The 21377-nt window shown below is 38.4% G+C and overlaps 1 protein-coding gene across 1 annotated transcript in view; it reads left to right on the top strand.

Annotated features, from left to right (window-relative positions):
- plcb2 (phospholipase C, beta 2) overlaps nucleotides 1-20375 on the top strand; it is a 95029-nt gene extending 74654 nt beyond the window's left edge. Inside the window, exons 27-33 of the mRNA XM_039741982.1 lie at nucleotides 179-335; nucleotides 571-647; nucleotides 4119-4214; nucleotides 5669-5726; nucleotides 9253-9339; nucleotides 15950-16131; nucleotides 17879-20375. Of these exons, the coding sequence (XP_039597916.1) occupies nucleotides 179-335; nucleotides 571-647; nucleotides 4119-4214; nucleotides 5669-5726; nucleotides 9253-9339; nucleotides 15950-16131; nucleotides 17879-17993 (772 nt within the window). The 3' untranslated portion in view covers nucleotides 17994-20375. The remainder of the gene's footprint in view (nucleotides 1-178; nucleotides 336-570; nucleotides 648-4118; nucleotides 4215-5668; nucleotides 5727-9252; nucleotides 9340-15949; nucleotides 16132-17878) is intronic.
- Nucleotides 20376-21377: the final 1002 nt, after the last annotated feature.

The raw sequence follows: 21377 nt of genomic DNA, 5'->3' as shown, positions 1-21377 counted from the left end.
ACATTCAGTGGGATTTCAACCCAGATTAAGGATTCTGAATGGTTACCATTAGTAGGTCTAACATATGCTGTTGCCATGAAGAACTTACTTTCCTATTTATTTTTTTCCCATTTTTCAAGTTGAAAAATAAAAAACTAAACTCTTTACTTTTTAATCTGAACTGTGGCCTTTTCCCCAGTGACAGCATTGACCTTTCTGAACCAGCCGTTTTGCCAGACAGCAGCTCATCTCCAAGGGTCACAGAGCTGAAGGAGAAGCTTCGGGCAGAACTAACAAGGCTACATGAAGAGCAGCATGAGCTTGTCAAAAAGAAAAGAGAGCAACATGTTTCTGAGGTAGGATGCCACATAGTCAAGGATTTTCAAAAGCATTTAGTCAGGGTATATCAGAGTTGTGTTTTTTTCCATTAAATTTTGCTGTATGTTAATGTGAACGTCTGAAGTGTTTATACATCTAAATATTGGGTTTGAATATAGTAGGATGTTGGCTTATTGCTATACCTTATCAGGGATGCTAATAAATGACACAAGCCTGGAGTCACTTTATATTTCTCTCTTTGTACCTGGGCAGCAAACAGCCAAGCTTCTTGAAGTAGCAAAAGAGCAACATGCCAATGAGCAGAAATCTTTGAAAGATTCCCTTGACAGGTACAGGATTTTTATGAATTTCTTATTTGGCACCTTAAATAAACTAACTCTCAGATTCTTCTTTCCACAGTCAAAATGTAAATGAGTGCATAGTGTGACTACTGTGGGGTTTTCTTTTTGTATCTCTGTGCCCAAAATAATGTTAAGAAATCCAGACCTTGTAAAAATAGATGTTTTTTTTTCGCTCAGCCTAAGGAAGAGGTAAAATCAGAAAAAGACACAGTACGATGAACTCACAAGATAAACTGAACTAAGCTCTTTGCGTATCTTTAAGTACATTTTTGTTTCAGTAGCTACTGTAGGTATGGTGGCTTCCCCACTTTCCAATTGTAAAGTGCTATTTGAAAGTCTTTCTTTTCTTCTTCCTTTTTCTCTCTATCTCTATCTCCCTTCCCACTCTCTGTCTGTCTGTCCTGGCATTTCTTTCTGTAGCCAGTACTTTACTCAACTTCCCCCAAAAAACCTCTATTAACTTCTGCTTTTAAACCAAATCCAGTTGAAATGAGTTGGGCAAAACCTGGAATTGCTTTCAGGAAAAGAAACAACCTTTCAAATTCCTAGACCATTTCCCCCAGATTTTCCTTTGACAACTCCAGGTAACTCAGCACTGAACCCCAGTAATAACCTAAACAGCCAGGTTGCCTGACTTCTAAAATGTACCGTGAGGTGCGTTTGTACTGTAACCAGTGACACCTTTCTACCACTTAGCAATGAGAGGGATTTCTCCTGTACTCATAATTGTCCTATTTTAGTTGGAGCAGTTAGTTCAAGGGCACTATTTCCAAGTTATAATTTCCATCACCCTTTGGCATTGGCTTTTCTGTTGCCTTACTATGGCAACCTTTATTTGAGAATATACAGAGCATTTTTAATGTGAATAGACTACCCATTCCATTAGTTTCACCTTTGTAAAATATCATACAGTTGAAATTTATAGTACTGCTTGACAACATATTCCTCATAACCATGGTTCTCTGTGAAGAAAAAAAGCTCATATACAGGATTTGCAGGATTTACCCATAACCAGCATATATCTGTATCCCTAAATTGTTGTTGAAGAACTCGTTGTACAGTAACACCTGGTATCCAGCTTTCTTAACTTTTAACATTTATGTCAGTTCACCTCTAAGTTTTCATTTACTTCAACTAAAACCTTCTTCCTTTTTAATCTTTCATAATGACTTATAGTACTCAGTCCTGGAATAAGTCTTAAGAGATTATTCAATATGTATATTTAGTAAGTTAATTTTTAACATAATAAATGACCAAATAAGTAATTATTTTAAGGGGTTAGTGAAACTGTTGCAACATAAGACCACTAGATGTCAGCATTGTCATTAAATTTAAACATGCTTTTTTTAATTCTCAGATCAATTAAATACTTTTAGTTTATGGGTTAAATGTTTATTTGTTAAAGGCTGATGTATATTGACAAGGAGTCGCGTGATTTTGTCCCAAAAGAGTTCTGTATTGTCAAAGCCCAATTTACGAGATAAAAAATGAGGATGGTTTTCTTAGATCCTGAAGGTCAGAAACTGAAAATAATTAGTAGTAGGCGTGTCTGTTTTACCAGTAATACATTACCTTGTAACCACCCTTCTATGTTTTTTAATATTATATATGATTTTAGTTAGAAATTTATACATTTGAAATTCATCTTCCACAAAAGATTATCCTTAAATTGGATTAAGTGACTCCAGCCAGTGTTCATGTGCTGCTGAAAACTCAAAGCATACCTTTAACATATAGTAAAGTAGGATCATCACCTATATGTCATGGTCAAGGATAAGGTACTAAAAACTCCACAAAAGTAATAAGATGGTGTTTTGGTAAAAAAAAAACATAAAAGGACCAAAAAACACTAAATATTTACTTAGGCAAACAATTTACAGATTTGTGATCCCTGCCTTACACTGAGCTCAAAAAGAGCTTACAGGTCTGGTCCAACTGGATAGGCACCACTAGCCCCTTATTTAAAAGGCAAGCTTCTAGCCAGCACAGGCCCAGAAATGGAGCTCAGGCCTTTGACACTAGAATTACCAGAGACAACGAAAAAACTCGTAAATCCGGCCCACCTTAAATCCCTTCACACCTCTCCGTCAGCGTCTTTTGTCTACTAAATGTGTAGATAAGCCCAAGCAACAAGCAGCCTGCTGTACCATCCCCCCACCACCTCAGAACGGGCAATAAGTTCTCCCAGTTCCTGCCTTGATTGATTATCTGGAAGTGAGCTACCTAGAATTGTAAGGGGATATAATTTGATGTGTGTTTTGTGTCTACAACAATCTATGTAAAGACATTGTTAAAACAGAAACGTTATTCATGTTTTAGTAATAAATAACAAAATGTAGACATGAACTGTATAATGTGTGAAGGCTGATGGCCAAATATCAAATAAACACTTTCACAAACGGTGTAAGTACTATACTTACGTGGTGCTGTGGTTAGAACTGCCGACTTATAATCCAGACGTTGTGAGTTTGAAACCAGCTTCCAGAGTGTTCTCTTCCAAGGCACCCTTGTCACAGACAGACCTTACTACCTCCTGGCAGGAATTTCCTCAACACACTAACATACAGTGGTGCACTTTGAACGACAGTATCTTCGTCTCTCTCTCAGTCTCTCTGTCTGTCTCTCTCTCTCTATCTATCTAACATGCACACGCCATAGTTCTCCCTCTATTCCCTGACCTGTGCCACGTCTGTTCCTTGCTACTCTTTATTAGCCGGACAACTTCTTATATTATGAAAGACCACATAGAAACATTCCACTAATGACAGGTGTGGGAGAAAAGGTAGAGGAGGTCAGAAACACAGAGAAGAATGTTTCTTCAGAGTCATTTAACAGCAGACCTACCGCATGTACTAGAAAGCCAGGGCAAATGTGTGAAATAAGGTCCAGTTAAGCACACTAGGGATAGCTGAATTTTAAAGTCTTACTATGCATTGCGCATTCTTGTTCTGTCCATAGTGGTAAATTCCTATAACTTCGGCATGCAATACAGACACTCATGAATATATAATTTATATTGTATGTGCAAGATGAAATGTCCAGTAGCTGACAGATTTGTGGTTACTCTGCATTATTGAATTTGTCTATTTAACCTTCTCAGCACTCTTAGCAAAGTGGAAAGCATAATTAATGGCTAAAGGACAAAAGAGGAAGGAAAGGGATAACCTCATTGTTCATTTTTATGATCCCATAGCTCAAAGTAGGAGATGAGTGGTCCCCACACATGCATGATGGACTTTAATGATAAGTGGAAAGGTGAGAGTCACAAATGGCAACTGTAAAATATTTATGTAGTATGTGAATGTAGCATTAGTCTAGAGATCACAACTCCATGCGAAAAAGGATAAAGTTGTTCTTCTTCAAACTTAAGCAGTAGCAACTGTGGAAAATATTTCTTTTACATATTTGTTCTTCCACCTGTTTGGTCATTTACAGTGTAATGCTTTTTTTATTTTTTAGTGACATGAAAGAGATTAAGAAGAAACTAGAGGTGAAACGTAATGAGAAGATGATCAATCTGGCTAAATCTGGTAGTGATAAAGTAACCATGGAGAGGTAAGAGTGAGGGAATAAACTATAACTGATCATCCTTCAACTCCCTGATCCTCTTGTTATCTTTACAGATTTAGCTAATTTTATTTATTTTTTACTCATCATGCACTCATTTGCAATGTCAGGAGCTGTCTGGGGCTCTAAGCCCTTTTACCAGTTATTTACTCCTCACCCCTCCTATCTGTGTTTGTTTCAATGTCATAATAATTTTGCAGTAGTAAATAGTAATGAGGAGCTTGGATTCTGGAGAAATTGTTTTTGTGTGCTTTTTGATCCTCATCTGCACACCCTCCAGGTGGGTGCTTACAACTGTGCTTCAGGGGAGCAGCACGCTGTGCACGTCTTCTGTTCCTGACTCTCTAGGTGTGACAGGCAAACAGTACATAAGGTCATTTATTGTACCAGTAGTAAACCAGTTTCCATCAGAACTCAAGGAGATCATTGTAGACCAGAAACCTCTATTAGAAGATTAACAGGGTCCTCATGATTCTGCAACAATCTTCCTTTCACATTTGACTGTAATGATATCTAACAATTCAGTTTACTTAGACCTCTACTTTCACATTTCAGAAGCCACTCACAGGAAAAGCTTCTTACACAGGCAGTTAACACAAAAAGCTGGTCTTCCAAAATTACTTTGTTTGCCTATAACATTTAATATTTTAAAGGAATACTCCACCCAACAATATTACTATGGCGACCAGCACTGGAGCACAGCAAACAATATAAAAATGTATATGAAAAGGTCTCATGTTACTCCTGTTGGATAATCCAGATGTCAAGTCATCTAGTCATATACCTACTACGGGTAAAGTGCATGTATTGATTGTTAAAATATTGTTTAGGAAGTAATTCTACAAAATCAGATCAGTGTGCATCCAATCACATTGGTACATGCTTCTGATTTGAAGTCAAGACTCTTGGCCAATGAATGAGGGGTTGAGGTGGGTCACCATAGACACCCATTCCATCAGAATTTTATCTCCATTCTTCATGAAAACATACTTTTTTCCTCAGCTACCACTACAAATTACTTGGGTAAGTACCATATAAAAAATAGATCATTTTTGGGTGGAGTATTCTTTTAAGAATTGAGTAAACTAGAGTATACCAGATTTAAAAAAAAATGCTCTGATTCATTAGGGAAAAAACAAAAAATTACTAATTCAGAGACAGCAAATGGTAGGATGAGGTAGTCAACATTAAAAGCTACCCCACCAGAGTAGAAAGTAACCATGAAAATGGTACAGTAAAACACTGTACCCCACCTGAGAACATATTGTACCTTCATGTCCATCAGAGTGGGTTCACTTGCTTGCCACAGTCTACTAGTTGTGGAAGTTAGGATCATCAAGGAGAGATTTATTTTAAAAAGCACCTCATATGGTAATTCTGTTATTTTTAAAGTTCAAAATATACTGTATATGTTTTATTCAAAATGTGTCCATTGATTTCAGAAAGAAAAAGGAGCTGAACAACACTTTCATTCAGGACGTTGTGCAGATGATGCAGCGGGTAAGATTCAATGTTAACTTTTTAGCTACACCATGTGACAGTCAAGAGGGGAGACTGAATGGACTGATGATAGTTTCTGATCGGTTCACCTAATTGCAATTCTGAATCAGTCAGTTGTTTGTTTTTTTTAATATTGAGTCTTTCATAATGAGCAGAACATAGTTACAATGTAAACTGCAATAGTGCTTTAATGACATACTGCATGACAAAACTACCGGTTGATGGCAAAGGCTTTCAGCAGTTAATCAAATCTTGTATAATTTTACTGAGAAGATGCAAGAGCTGAAAACTTATAGTAGCTAGGCACAGTCAGTAAACTCATACTCAATTGACTTTTGGACTAGTCTGAAAAATGAGAATTATATAACAATAATGTTCCCCTACACAGATGAAGACCAGGAAACACAAAATATAAAAAACAGACATAAACACCTACCAGCATTGCCAAGGCATTAAGCAAAGTGGTTGCAGGTGTTCATAATAATGCATAAAACATTGTGGGTGCTAATTCATCCATTCCAGTTAACCTGGCCTCACAAGCATGTACATTGCAAGCCACCATCATTGACAGATCTAATATTTATCTTAACATTGGCAAGAGGCTATCAATCTGACATTTAACAGGCAGTGCACATAAATGACTACTATACACATCAATATGATCCAGCTTTTTAACAAAAATGCTTTTCATTGGTGTAAAGTGACACTTTATGAAGTATTTTCACTAAACATTAAGATCAATGATTACATGACTAATACTGTATATAAATAAAACCTATTTTCTGGGAAATGTGTCTTTTCAATATCAAAATCCCAGGCAGGAGTAAGTGGGTTTTTTTATTTTCTGTGTTATACTCTGTCGATTATGAATTGTGATGAAAATTTACAATCCTAAATGACAGAGTGAAAGAATTATAGGAAAGCTTTTTATTTTGTACTTGCTTGAAACTATATGCAGTTTTTACACCTTGCAGTTCAGAGCTTTTACAGTTTTGTAGTGTGTGCTTGTTATATCATTCTAGTGCAACAGGGCAATGCTGTGACTACTAATGCTACGTCATGGATCGGAGTCTTGGGTTCAAAACACTTGCCTATTCATTGTCCTTGTGGAGTTTACATGTCCTCCCCAAGTCTGCATGGGATTTCCTCACAAGTCCACTGGTTTTCCTCCCACTTCACTAAGGATATGCAGCTTAAGTTGATTTGCAGTTTTCAAATTGGCCTGCTGGTGTGAGTGAGCACTTTAATGGATTGATTCCCTATTTTGGGTTGTTTCGTGCCTTGTGCCCAGTTGTGCTCGGGTAGGCTACACAATCTTGCAACCCTTAATTGGATTAACTATGTTTAAAAATGTTATGTATCATTCTACCATTTGCTGTATAGCTGAGTTAGTAACAAATACTGTTTATTGTACTGTAAGCAATATTTCCTCTAATTTTTGGATAGGTGTGTGCACAATTTGTTTCTGCGCAATTATTTGTAAACTCAATTCAAATTTGTCCACCTTGAATCAAATGCACAAAACTGGCACATTACAAAAATTTACATTGCTGGGTGGCACAGTGGGTAGCGCTGCTGCCTCGCAGTTAGGAGACCTGTGTTCGCTTCCCGGGACCTCCCTGCTTGGAGTTTGCATGTTCTCCCCGTGTCTGCGTGGGTTTCCTCCCACAGTCCAAAGACATGCAGGTTAGGTGCATTGGCGATTCTAAATTGTCTGTGGTGTGTGTGTGTGTGTGTGCCCTGTGGTGGACTGGTGCCCTGCCTGGGGTTTGTTTCCTGCCTTGTGCCCTGTGTTGGCTGGGATAGGCTCCAGCAGACCCCGTGACCCTGTAGTTAGGATATAGCGGGTTGGATGATGTATAGATGGATGGATTTACATTGCTAATATTTTTTATTGTTATAAATACTGAAAGTAGTGTGCCCCATTTATTTTAATGAAAATAGAAAGCAAAGCAGTTCAATGCTAACCTAGCAATATCTGTCCAGTAACATTGCTGAGCTATAGCCAGTTTGCAATGGTGGAGAAAACACCTAAAACTCCATTCAGTATTTTCCATAGAGAATATAAAACGCTTTGAGGCCCACAGTCAGTTATAATAGACATAGTCACAGTCCTAGAGATCTTGGCCAAATGGCTGCCCATCTGCTTCTAGATATTCAACAGTACCAAAATCCAAACAGTACACAGAAAAATATGTTTTGCATGTTTATTTTGATTGCTGCTTTGGTGACAGAAACTAAATGAAATATGGTAATCATCCCTTTTATGAATTCTGCCAACTCCAAATAGGCTTACTTCAATCTCAGTGGTTGTGCTTGCCAATAACTTTCTGGAAAATGGCTAATAACATACAACATACAGTACAACACAAAAGTCTATGTGCACCTATATGCTGAGAATTCAAAGTTAAATAGGCAATTAAAAAGTATAACATCCATCCATCCATTTTCTAACCCGCTGAATCCGAATACAGGGTCACGGGGGTCTGCTGGAGCCAATCCCAGCCAACACAGGGCACAAGGCAGGAACCAATCCTGGGCAGGGTGCCAACCCACCGCAGAAAAGTATAACATCAAACTTTAAAAGAAGTTTGTAAAACAAAGTGCACAGGAAGTAATACAATTTACTAGTTCCAACAGGAATAAATGATGTATACCATTAAACATGCATCAGCTCACTTGATAGCTTGACAGCAGCACTGCATGTTGAAAGTTGTGTGCCTCAAGGTTCCCTTGACTTCAATGTAGTCTGCTTTGCAACAAAAAAAGAACATCCACCTCAAGTACAAGACTATCCTTTAACAGTATGTTCAACATTAAATAATATTTTTCAGGACAATAACCAACAAATCTTTGGAAGGATTATGATAATTATGCCCAGCATTCTTTGTTGCACTTACTTACAGACTTACAGATGCACATTCTTTATGGAGCAGTGCAATAATAATCTTGGGAATAAAATACTAAAAACACAAAATTTTAGAATCTTTTTGCCTAATGTTTCAGATTATGTATTAAGGCATGATAAGAAGATCTTAATATTAGACAATACTCCAGACTCTGTTTTGGTTACCAGTCATGGTTCCCAGACTATCTAAGAAATCAGAAAGTCTAAACCTCGCTGCTTTATGTTTGTATTGCATAATGAAGCTGTGATCAAGAATCTTGTTTGCAAAGTTTCTAGATTACTTGGACATATAGCCAGAGTAGTATTTTACCAGCGAGAGTTCCATATTTTCTATAGAGATAACCTTCTAAATCCATGCTGCTGTCAGCATTATAGTTGATAAGTAAGCAAAGTAATGGTGTAATTGTGGAAAAGTGGCTCAAATGTTCAAGGACAATGGGATGGATTGTAGCTTATAATGGCACTACTAAGGATTTCAGATTTCCAGCAGAAGGAATGTTGCTTTCATCGCAAGTAGTGATGTTCTTTGATTGACATTAGTGCATCCTATATTACGAATTTGATGCTAGGAACTCTGGCTTTCCAAAGTGACCACCTGACACTTTCAACTCTGCTTAGTTTGCAGAGACTACTACTGTACAGCAGGAGAAGCTTGAAAAGAAACAGACTGCAACGGTGGATGAAATACAAGAAAAGGCAAACAAGGTACTGACCTTTATTAGGAAATTATTTTTTTGTCTACCTCAGAATGGATAAAGGAGAATGGACAAACACTGTCTGTTGTGGAGAATGGGGGTTCTAAAAACCTGGAAGATGATTAGGAAACATCTGTATTCACATATCTGGAGAAGATCCAGATGGTTATGCATTTTTATTTTACAGTTTGATGTGAAAGAGTAGACTCCTGGAATCCTTTGTGGCTATTATTTTTAATCATTTTTAGTTTTGACATAGTGTTCACCACGTTCTCCTATTAATAAAAAGTCTTTCAATAAATGATCAGCCAGCGTTAGGTAAAGAGGGTCATTCAGCTTTAGTTCTGTTATCATGCCAGTAAGAGTACATCAGGGATCCCTCCAGCTCAGTTAAACAAGCCATAGAACCCAAATGGTGGTTGTGTTGATCTAAAAACACAGTGGTGGATAATGAAAGGGATAACACAAAGTATGAAAGAAAAGAAAAGCTGTACAAAAACCTTCTTCTATACAGGGAATTTGTAACACAGGCAGCTGTCAGTTTCTGATACATTGCTTAGGGTGACTTTTTTCCTGTCTCTCAGACAAAAAGGCAATAGTCAAATTTCACCTTCCTTCTTTCTCCTCTTTTCTAAGTTTGTCCCTGTCATTGAACCATCGTCCCAAGTCATCTCTAAACTCAATTGTGAAAAACCACTCAGGAAGAGGCTTTTTTCTATTTTAAACCTTAGTGCAGTTTTACTTCTAATGCAAAGTGCAGGTCTATAAAGTTATAGACCCACAGTACACAGTGCCCTCAGGCAATTTTTGAAATCATAGCATCTCTAATCCCAAAGGTTAGTTATGTTGACCTCTTGTCATGGCCTCTTTATCAATATGTTGCTCATTAAGTTTACTGCCATGACGTCTACTTTACCTAAATGGTGGTTTCCATCCTCCCACACCTGCAACTTATGAGTTTCTGTCCTGAATTACCCTAACACCACCTTTACCTCTTTATGATCTTTACTACCTGGACAGCTCACACAAGGCTAATTAATAGCAGGTGCATCCAAACCCTTCATGTGTCACTTGTCATAAGTGATTAAATCACAAACTGTTTCCACCATCCGAAAAAGACTGAACAAGAATGAACTTCAGGTAAGAATGGCAGAGTTTAAACCCCTACTCTACAAGAAGAATGTTACTGTTGTTGTATATTGCTTGAGCTTCTGTAAAATCTAAATTTTCCCCTTTGGACAAGTAAAGTACTGTATACCTTAAATATGGCAGGAAAAACATGAATGAAACATAAAATAACAGCAATTGCAGAGACAAATCAGAATTTGTCTAGGTATACTGTACAACATCATTTTGGTGGAAAACCAAACTTTGATGTTTCTAGACGAACCTCTTATCATTCATCAAGTGCAGCAGTGGAGGTGTTTGTTGCACGAGCACGGATGTCTTGCTGTAGAATATTCTTTTGAAAAATATTACACCATCTTCCTGAACAGCTCAAACTAAAGTAAAAGTTAATTGTGTATCTAGACAATCATCCAAAAAACACAAATGTTCTCACTGGCCACATTATTGGGTATGTCTATGTAGTATGAGGTAGGAGCCCCTTTTGCGCTTAGAATAGCCTGAATTCTTTATTGCATAGATTAAGTGCTGAGAACATTTTTTATCCGTTTGGGTACATACTGACACAACATTTCCAAGCATTGTGGTTCCTGAAGATTTTTAAAATGCCTGTTCCTGTGGTTAACCCCTATTCTTCCTTATCCTAAAAGTCTCCTTTTAGATTCAGGTCTGAGAACTGTACAAACCATTGGAGTAATGTAAAGTCACTGCCATGTTCATGGAATCAGGTTGAGACAATGTGTGCTTTCTGACATTGTACATTATCCTGTGGCAAATACCCTTTTAACAAAGGGTATATTTTTGGATTTAAGATACCTAATGTGTGCCAGAAAAGATTCCCCACAAGATTATTCTACCATCACCCAACTGTCCTCTTTATGCAGGGCAAGTTGTATCCATGGGTTAATACCGATTATGCCAGCCTATGTTCCTAACACATGCATGTCACAGCAGAAGCTGTCAAATCTTAACAAAGTGTACTGTATATGATTTCACTGAATGTGAATGTGAGGTATGTATGAGGGAATTATCAAAAGGTTCAAATTCTAGTGGAATAAAAGCACACAAGAACGGGAGCCCAACTATGCTATGAGCATAACAATAGTCCATATAGAAGATTTTTGCTGATCTTGTCATTTTTAGTAGCAAAGATCAATAAAATCATTCAAATATTATGGACATTTATTATGTAAAGATAAAAGTAATGACACATCACTGGCATATTGACAGCAATTAGTCTTCTCTATTTTTTTGTCAACACCTTTAAAATTTTATAATAAATACATAACATTCTTAAGCCTTGAAAGCTTGCTGCCCTGTAGGATTCCACAATTAGCCTCATAATGAACAGTACACCTGCTCTTCCAGACTATAAGTAATAAAACAATGTGTTCAATTAATTATAATGAATTCGGCTGAAATAATATATTCAAGGAATAATAATGGGCACAGGTGTTACTTCCACAACCTTTACTGACAGGATTTTTTTGTTCCCTAAGCTTTTTAAGTAAATAAAAAACAAGCTATTTATCTGATCAGTGTCGTGATAAAATTTTAACTGAGTCCCATTTAAAATGACCAGAAATCTGTGCCCACTTGCCTACTAAAATGGTGAAACTGTAAGATAGTTCACCTGTTCTAAACAAGGCTCATCAGCTTTTTTGGGGAAATCGATAGAACCTTAGATAGAAAGAAAGCGTTATGCAGGTCTATTGCTGTAGTTATAAAGGAGCTTGAGTCGACTTAAATTGAAATTGAACAACAATGTAATATTCAATATCTCAATATGTTCTCAGAACACCTTCAAAACTGGAGGTCAGCACCATATACACCTTAAACCTGGTATATTTACTCACATTAATAATATAAAATAGCAAAGTTTCCCCAAATGTAATAGTTTCACGAATAGCTGTGCCTCAAAGAAACATCTCAAATAACAATAACTTTAATTTTGGTAGGGCAAATTTTGACCTGATGTGGTAAAGTCTAAGGCCGGGTTTATACTTCACACAATGCGACGCATTCCCTAGCAGACACTACTGCTATACAAATGGTGTACTGTTTATACTTGTGTGTGTACTTTACGTAGATCTGGAAGATTCCACGAGGTGGCAGTGAGAGATATCACGGTTCGGCTTCACTGTGTTGTAAATTGCCTGAAACATCCATTAAATTCTGAGGAATTCTTGCCAAATATCTCTGAAAAGGATGTTGTTTAATGATTATATCCATCAATCCAGGGATGCGCCCATTCCAGCAAGCATTGGACGCAAGGCAGAAACAATCCATGGACTGGGCATCATCTCATCGCAAGGTGAAGCACACACATACAGTACACTAGCATTATTTTACTTTCACCAAATCCCTAAACCTTCATGTCTTTGGAAGGAAACCAGAGCACACTGTGGAAACCCACCAGGAAAACATGCAAACTCCAGGCAGAAGACACCAGGGACGTTGACTGCCACTGTGAGGCAGCAGTGCTACCGCGCTGCCACTGTGCTGCCCCCACATGTGCAATTATTAACAGTATTCATTATTTAAATGAAATGAACGACTTATCTGCAAAATGTAAGATTGAGCAACACATGGCAAGAACAGGAGTTGTACTGAACAGTCAGTCTGGGTTCAGAAGAGGGAGGTCATGTTTAACCAACATGCTGGAATTCTATAGGGAAGAAACAAAGGATATGATTAAAGTGGAGCAAATGATATTATGTATGTTGATTTTCAGAAAGCATTTCATACAGTGCCACATGAGAGGTTGGGCATCAAATTAAAAGAAGTGGGAGTTCAAGGTGTTTGTAGATTGGTGTAAAATTGGCTCATACGCAGGAAGCAGAGGGTTATGGTGTGAGGAACCCTAATAGACCTTGGTAATGTTAAGAGTGGTGTCCCTCAGGGGTCAGTAACAGGACCACTGCTATTTTTAATATATACAGGGAGTGCAGAATTTTTAAGCAAGTTGTATTTTTGAGGATTAATTTTAATATGGAACAAACACAGTGCTATCAGTCAATCCAAAATGTTAATAAACCTGAAACCTGAATGTTTCACAACGGAAATGTGAGTGTGAACATCATCAGGGGAATACATATGTGCGCACAATTATTAGGCAACTATTAGTGTGCAGATTTATTATGCAACTAAAGGAAAAATGAAAATTTTCCCATCTCACTTGTTTATTTTCATCTGTTATAGTGAGAATAATAAACAAACACCTGAAAATTTACAAATAAACATCTCTGACATTTCAAAAAAAAATAAATCAATCAATCAATGACCAATATAGCCACCCTTCTTTCCAATAACAGTCATAAGCCTTTCCATTCATGGAGTCTGTCAGTTTCTTGATCTGTTGACGATCAGCTTTTTGTGGAGCAGTGACTACAGCCTCCCAGACACTCTTCAGAGAGGTGTATTGTTTTTCTCCCCCGTAAATCTAGCGTTTAAGAAGTGCCCACAAGTTCTCGATAGGGTTTAGGTCAGATGAGGAAGGGGGGCCATGTCATTATTCCTTCATCTTTAAGGCCTTTATTGGCTGGCCACGCAGTGGAGAACTTCAATGCAAGTGATGGAGCATTGGCCTGCATAAAAATCATGGTCTTTTTCCTGTATCACTGTTTGAAGAAAGTGTCTTTGAAAAACTGGCAGTAGGTTTGGGAGTTGATTTTGAGTTCATCTTCAATGCAAAAGGTCCAACTAGCTCATCTTTAAAAATACCAGCTCATACCAGTACCCCACCTCCACGTTGGAGTGGAGCTCTGTGCCCATTACTGATCCACAGGTCCATCCATCTGGTCCATCAAGAGTCACTCTCATCTCATCGGTACATAAAACCTTTGAAAAAATCTGTCTTCAGATATTTCTTGGCCCAGTTTTGACGTTTCAACTTATGTTTCTTGTTCAGTGGTGGTTGGGTTTCAGCCCTCCTTACCTTGGCCATGTCTTTGAGCACTGAACACCTTGTACTTCTGGGCACTCCAGGTAGGTTGCAGCTCTGGAATATGAAAGTACTGGAGGATAATGGGTTCCTGGTAGCTTCACGTTTGATTCTTCTCAAATCTTTGGCAGCTAATTTGCGTCTTTTGTTCTCAACACGTTTCTTGCGACCCTGTTGACTATTTGCAACAAAATGTTTGATGGTTCTGTGATCACACACCAATATCTTAGCAATTCCAAAAGTGCTGCATCCCTCTGAAAGACTTTTTACAATTTTTGACTTTTCAGAGTCAGTTAAATTCTTTTTTGGCCCATTTTGCCTGAGGAAAACTAGCTGCCTAATAATTCTGCACACCTTGATATAGGATGTTGATCTCCTTAGGCCACACCCTCCCTCATTACACAAATACACATCACCTGACGTGCTTAAATCCAATAAGCATTCAAGTTAATACAGCTTGGAGTTGGAATATACGCATTAAAAATGATGATATGGTCAAAATACTCACTTGCCTAATAATTGTGCACACAGTGTATAAATGATTTGGATAGCAATATAAGTAACAAGCTGGTTAAGTTTGCAGATGATACCAAGCTAGGTAGATCTAGAGCTAGGAGAAAATCGAGAATCCATTGAATTATCATAGAAGGACTTGGACAGCATACAGGCTTGGGAAGATTTGTGGCAGATTTAACGTATTACAGTTAGAAAATAAAAATATTAGATTTAAATACACAATGGTAGGTCTAAAAATCAAAAGAACACGTCATGAGAATGATTTAGGAGTCGTAGTAGACTCGACACTATCACTTGCCAGACAGTGTTCAGAAGCCATTAAGAGTGGTAATAGAATGTTAGGTTATGTAGCACCCATATGTGTAGATCACAAGTCCAAGGAGGTTCTACTCAAGCTTTATAACCAACTGGTGAAGCCTCATCTGGAATCCTGTGTGCAGTTTTTGGTCTTCAGGCCACAGAAAGGAAATAGCAGTGCTGGAAAAAATCCACAGAAGAGCAACTAGGCTGATTCCAGGGCTACAGAGGATAAATTATTTATTATTTATCTTTATAAAGATTAGACAAGGCGAGCCTTTTCAGTTTAAGCAAAAGAAGATTAAGAGGAGACATGACTGAAGTGTTTAAAGTTATGAAGTGAATTAGCCAACTGGATTGAGACCGTGACTTTAAAATGAGTTCATCAAGAACATGGGGACACAGTTGGAAACTTGTTAAGGGTAAATTTCACACAAACATTAGGATGTTTGTCTTCACACAGAAAAGCACAGACATATGGAATAAGCTACCAAGTAGTGTGGTAGACAGGAGGACTTTAGGGACCTTCAAAACTAGACTTGATGTTATTTTAGACAAATTAAGTGGAAAGAACTCGCAAACTTTGTTGGGCTGAATGGCCAGTTCTCGTATACATTTTTATAATGTTCTAATGATCCAAGTGCGGGATACTATTTTATCATGTGACTTCAGCTCTAGGGAATACACAAAGAAAATCTGGATGTACCAATCATGACTTGTATTTCTTTCCCATCAATAGCTTCTTCAGGAAGTGACCAAAGAATTGGAAAGAAAAGCACAAGGCATCTCGAAGGAAGTGCAAGAGATTTTAAATGGCTGTATCTCCCCTTACTTCCCAGAGGAGGTTGAGACCCTCAAGGACACCAAAGTTCTTGAGAATGGAACAAATAATGATCAGCTGTGGGAAGATGTTTACATGGGGTAAATCTTACCTTTAGGGGTCTTTGAGATACTTAACAACAAGCATGTAATGCAGGAAAGGACCAGGAAAGCATACACATTATGAGAGATAGTAGTGGCATACAAAAAAACAAGTTACCATTGCGTTTCACCCAGACTGGAATAACATGGCAGCTGTAATACAACATGTGGGAATACCACCAGCATACTACTGGAGGAATGAGACTGGACGGAGCAGGACCCTGTCTTATCGATGCCCTCTATTTATATTTCTTAATGTTCAAAGTCTGTGGTCAATCTATAAATATTTACAAGAACTCTTTATTCAAGGGTGCAGAGTGAAAACATTTATTTGAAAATACGTCTTCAGTTTACTTTAGGTTGTCTAATTGACAATATAGCCAGGTTTTTAGATTGAATATTATTTATTTTGTTTTATTTTTTAATTTCTATTACTTGTGAGTTTATTGTGGTAATTTAGACAGTTTATAGCCATGCTGTCAGATTTATGCCCTGTAATTGCAGTTCATTTGAGATTTTGTTTTAAGTGGCCCCAGCTGGGTCTGCTATTGACTTGCCATTAGTATGCATGGCTGATATGGTTTAGGAGTGGCTGGCCTGAGGAACTAACATTGAGGATATCATCGGTGTTATAACTGAGACCTTGACCTTAACCTGGACAGCTAATATCAGATGTAGTGTGATTATTATTGCTTCTTCTCCACTTGCATGACTCGAGCTAGCCTTAATGTTTCTGGTCTTTTGATCCAGTGTTGGCTGTTCTTGATGTGCCTCCTGGGATGTGAGAACTTCTGAACATATGATATCTGAAAAATTTTTCCTGGCTCAAAATAGACAGATATAACTGATACACAGAACAGAGAGAAGTTATTTCAAATATAGAGAAGATAATTTATCATAATTTTCGATAAGTTTCACAGTTTATTAGGTAATGTTTCGTTACCAGTTTTTGAGCTAGTTTCAGTTCTTCATGAAATTTCTAAAGGTGTATATGAGTTTGGGTCTCTTCGTATTTGGGAAATTAACCGTTCTTGACCTCCTTCTGGCATAGAAATGCCAAATATGATTATTGACTGTATTTGGAAGAAAGACAACAGTTGTTGTCATTTGTTTTATCAACATTTGGATTTGATTGTCTAAATGTTATGTAAATACTATGTGCTTTAAATGCTAAGGTTGAGTTTATTCCATAACTTAATAGTTTGAATTTGTTTGTGGAATGGATACCCTAATATCATGATGTTGAATAAATAATGTAAACAGTGGTAAAACAATGTCCATTTACTGCACCAGTTGAGATCCAAAACCTTGTTTTGTTTGCTGAAATTGTGAACAAGCGCCACAGTTGTTCAGTGGGTAGTTTAGCTGCTTCACACTTCTGGGTGACTGGGTTCAAATTCCAGGCTGGTCACTTTCTGTGGAGTTTACTATTCTTCTCTTTCCTGCATGGGTTTCTCTCTCTGTAACTGGAGGAAAGTCTAGTTTACTCCATTAACCAAAAGATTTGTTGGTTTGATTAGCTGGTGCCTAAATTGCCTTAGCATATCTGAATATGGATGTGTGAGCAAGGATTCCCTGTGATAAACTTGTGTCCTACCAAAGTCATGCTTTGTGTCGTTTGCTGTTAGGAACAGTTCTTGCATTCAGCCTTCCTTTAATGACAAAAGCAGATTATGAAAATGTTGATTTTCACTAGTATGTCAAACATCCTGACTTCATAACATAATTTCATTTCATTTCATTTCAGGGACACAGGGCCAGAAATGTATCCTGGTATTAATGGGCACAAAGCAGTAAAAGTCACCAGCCAGGGCAGTATGTCATCACAGGCCCACACACCTACGCTTTCAGTCAAATACTGATTAACCTAACCTGCACACCTTTTGGAATGTGGGAAGAAAACCGGGGTATCTAGAGGGACACTGGGAGAATATACAGTCAAGCAACCAGGAGGAGTTAAATCCAAAATGCTCGATCTATAAAGCAGAAGGACTAACCACATTCCCCCAATTCATCATTTTTTTCTGTTCTGCACAGAAAGAAATTGTGCAACACAAGCAGTGCCTGTGACCAGACAGCCGTGCTATTATTTACAAAGATGTGAAACAGCAGTCAGTCATTGTTGTATGTTTCAGTCTTTCCAGAGCACATCTTCAAAAGGCACTTGACAGTAAGAGACAATTCTAGATAAGAAGATAAAATGCAAGCTGTTCAGCCATGCACGATAGTGTTAATGCAAAGTAAACTGACTAGCCCATGTCATGCACACAAATCAGCACAAACTCATAGGATGGTTGTGGACGACTGATAGTAGAGTCAAATCAAGAATAATACTGCAGGGCTGAAAGAAACCCAGTAGTTGTATGCACATTGACCACTTCAGCCATCCTGGAAGAGAAAACAAACCACAGTGGAAATGACAAGGCAGATGACCAAGGCTGCCCGTCAGCTTCTCATTCCCTTAAAGTGTCATACATACGCTGGACCATAGAGAATGCATGAGACAACACTAGATCTCCCAGACATTGTTCTTAAATGGACAGTCCAGCTCTGGAATTCCTGTTTAGGAACACTGTGCTGTCACTTGTCTGCAAGAGGGTCTAGTGGACCAGACTTCCGTGGCCTTTCAATCTCCTGATAGATAGTCAGGAATTGATAACAACTGCTGGATCTCTTGCCTTGCAGCATCTTCTTCTCTGCTGCCATTTTCTCTTTCTCATGACACCTCCTTTCACAGTCTATTGTATTTGCTAGGCAGACAAGACCTGAAACAACTGATGCTATAGTGCAGCTTATTAGCTAGAACACTCGATAAACCTACAGGGTCACCGATTGTATTCTTCTCACTCATTAACTGTGCTAACCCTGACTTCAGCTATAAAAAAAGTAATTGCACTCCAGCCATTTATTTGTAAAGTATCTTTACATGTAGTTCACTGCAGAAAAGCACTATATAAAACAATAGTTGTATGTACTGCAGTTTTGTTTGTTTGTTTGTTCCAATGACCCACAACCATTTTGAAGGGTAAACCAAGACCCCTGTTTTTGTTTTTGAATTTTCAGAAGATATACCATTCCACTGCAGGCAGTGTTAATCCATGTACCTTGGTATTGATTTGAGGATATAATTGAGTTCCACCAGTCATGATCTTGGTGTCCAAGCCCTAAGAAACCAATCACACGTCTGTTGAAATATGCTGTAAGGCAACTCGAGGAAAGTATGAGGTTGACATTTAGATAGCATCTATCTATCTGAATGAAAAAAATGACATTTAGAATGTCACTGCCAGAGGTAATGTAAATCCACACTTTACTGAGAAAGCAAAGCGGCTCAAAAGTAAAACTGAAATGTTTTTTCCACAGGTAGAGTCACAGAGCGCTTAGCTGAATGTCACTTGTTTCCATTCAACTTTCCATAATCAGTGTAGGCGTTTCCCACAGGGCTTAAAACAACTCCTGTCTTATGTAAGAGCAGTGCTTCTCACAATTCAAGTACAGGATCCTTAGGGGTAACTGAAGGTGCTGGGGGCTGCTGAGCTTATCAGGGGCCTCTCTAAGGACATGTCAAGTTGTGTAGCGTGAGAAGCAGCAGATGCTGAGTGAGCCTGTGCCAAGGAAACTTTGTTGTCATCATCCAGCAAAGAGGTTCAGAGTGCAAGAATGGCATGTTACTCAGGTTAAGAGTTTTTTTTGCAGGTAAAGGTCCATCCATTTTCTGAAGCTGCTACTTCTAATACAGCAACATCACGAGAAAAACACATTCACATAAATATCCATCCATCCATTTCCCAACCCGCTGAATCCGAATACAGGGTCACGGGGGTCTGCTGGAGCCAATCCCAGCCAACACAGGGCACAAGGCAGGAACCAATCCCGGGCAGGGTGCCAACCCACCGCAGCATTCACATAAATACCCCCGTTTAATTAACATACGGTCTCCAGTTAAGTTTATGTCTCTTAGAAGGTGGTGCAAGTTAGAGCTAATATGCTTTGTCATAAATAGAATGTACTGACTGACCCAAACAGTAATGACAAGACCCGACATATTATTGAACCCATCTCCTCAGGACCTTGACACAATTGTGCTCCCCACACCATCACTATGTCACCCTTTAAATTTTTTCTCCCATCTAGAGAGCATGTAAGCTCCATACAGCTAGTGACCAGGCTGGGCTTTAAACCCAGTACTAAAATATGAATCTTCTAATTTTATATAGTGCCTTTTGTATAATAAAAAAAATATATTCTCCAAAGCACATTACAATTGTTTTTCTGTTTGTTTAAGAATTGTCAGCTGAAGTGTTTTTCTGTTGGTCACCGAGTGACTAAGTGGTGATTACTGAAATCTGTGATCTTCTGATTTTATATAGTGCCTTTGAATAAAAAGCCTAAGAATGTGGCAATATCACGTGATGTGAACCTGTGACTGCTTTACACCTTGGCCACCAGGGGGACCCACTGACTACACATGTGTGAGGCCCAGTTGCTCCTGAGACAGGATGTGAGCGGCCATCAGCAGAAACACTCAGTAATTGATGCACACTTTTCTGAAGAAGCTGCAGGCAGAGCTTCAAAGTCATCCGCAGGCCCCAATGTCCCCCCAGGAGGAGGCCTGCATTTATCTAGGCACCCACTCGCTACAGATGGGAGATGAAAAGGGAACACTTAATTAGCTAATTTGTCTTTTTAATTAGACGTTTACCTCAAGGACCGGGCCCCCGCGCGCACACTATCGAGCCAGTGGGCTTGGTGCCCATTTCAGATGTTTGATGTTCTGTTCAGCACTAATTAGCTTTTTCTAATTGTGTCTTTGCGGTGATCACACGTGACACCTGCAGATATTGTTCTTTGCCGTTTTACACATTTGTTATCTACTCTGTTTATTTTTGAATTTAGCCTTGCCTCCGATATCTTTTAAATATTTCCCAGAAATACAGTCTGTGCTCATAATGTCCCCTTTCCTGTCATACCCAACACTTTGAAATCTTCAGGCACCAGGGTCCTAAGGAATCTCTTCTCCATTGTCCTGCACATTTGTATTTTGTAACTTTATGTGGTGGACTCCCTGTACCAGGTAATGGAGTGCATCAGGTGATCAGTTCAGCACTTGAAGCCATATTATCACATAAGCAGAAAAGTGTCCATTAGTAGACTCTGAAACAAAACAACACCCCATAAAACATTTACAGCCATGTGAAAGAGTAAGTACAGCCCATGAAATGTTTCCTTTTTTAACATTTGTGGAC

Source organism: Polypterus senegalus, chromosome 18 (assembly GCF_016835505.1).
Source record: "Polypterus senegalus isolate Bchr_013 chromosome 18, ASM1683550v1, whole genome shotgun sequence".
NCBI classification, from domain to species: Eukaryota; Metazoa; Chordata; class Cladistia; order Polypteriformes; family Polypteridae; genus Polypterus; species Polypterus senegalus.
Note: the sequence above shows the minus strand (reverse complement) of the source record. Positions and strands in the feature narration are given on the sequence as shown.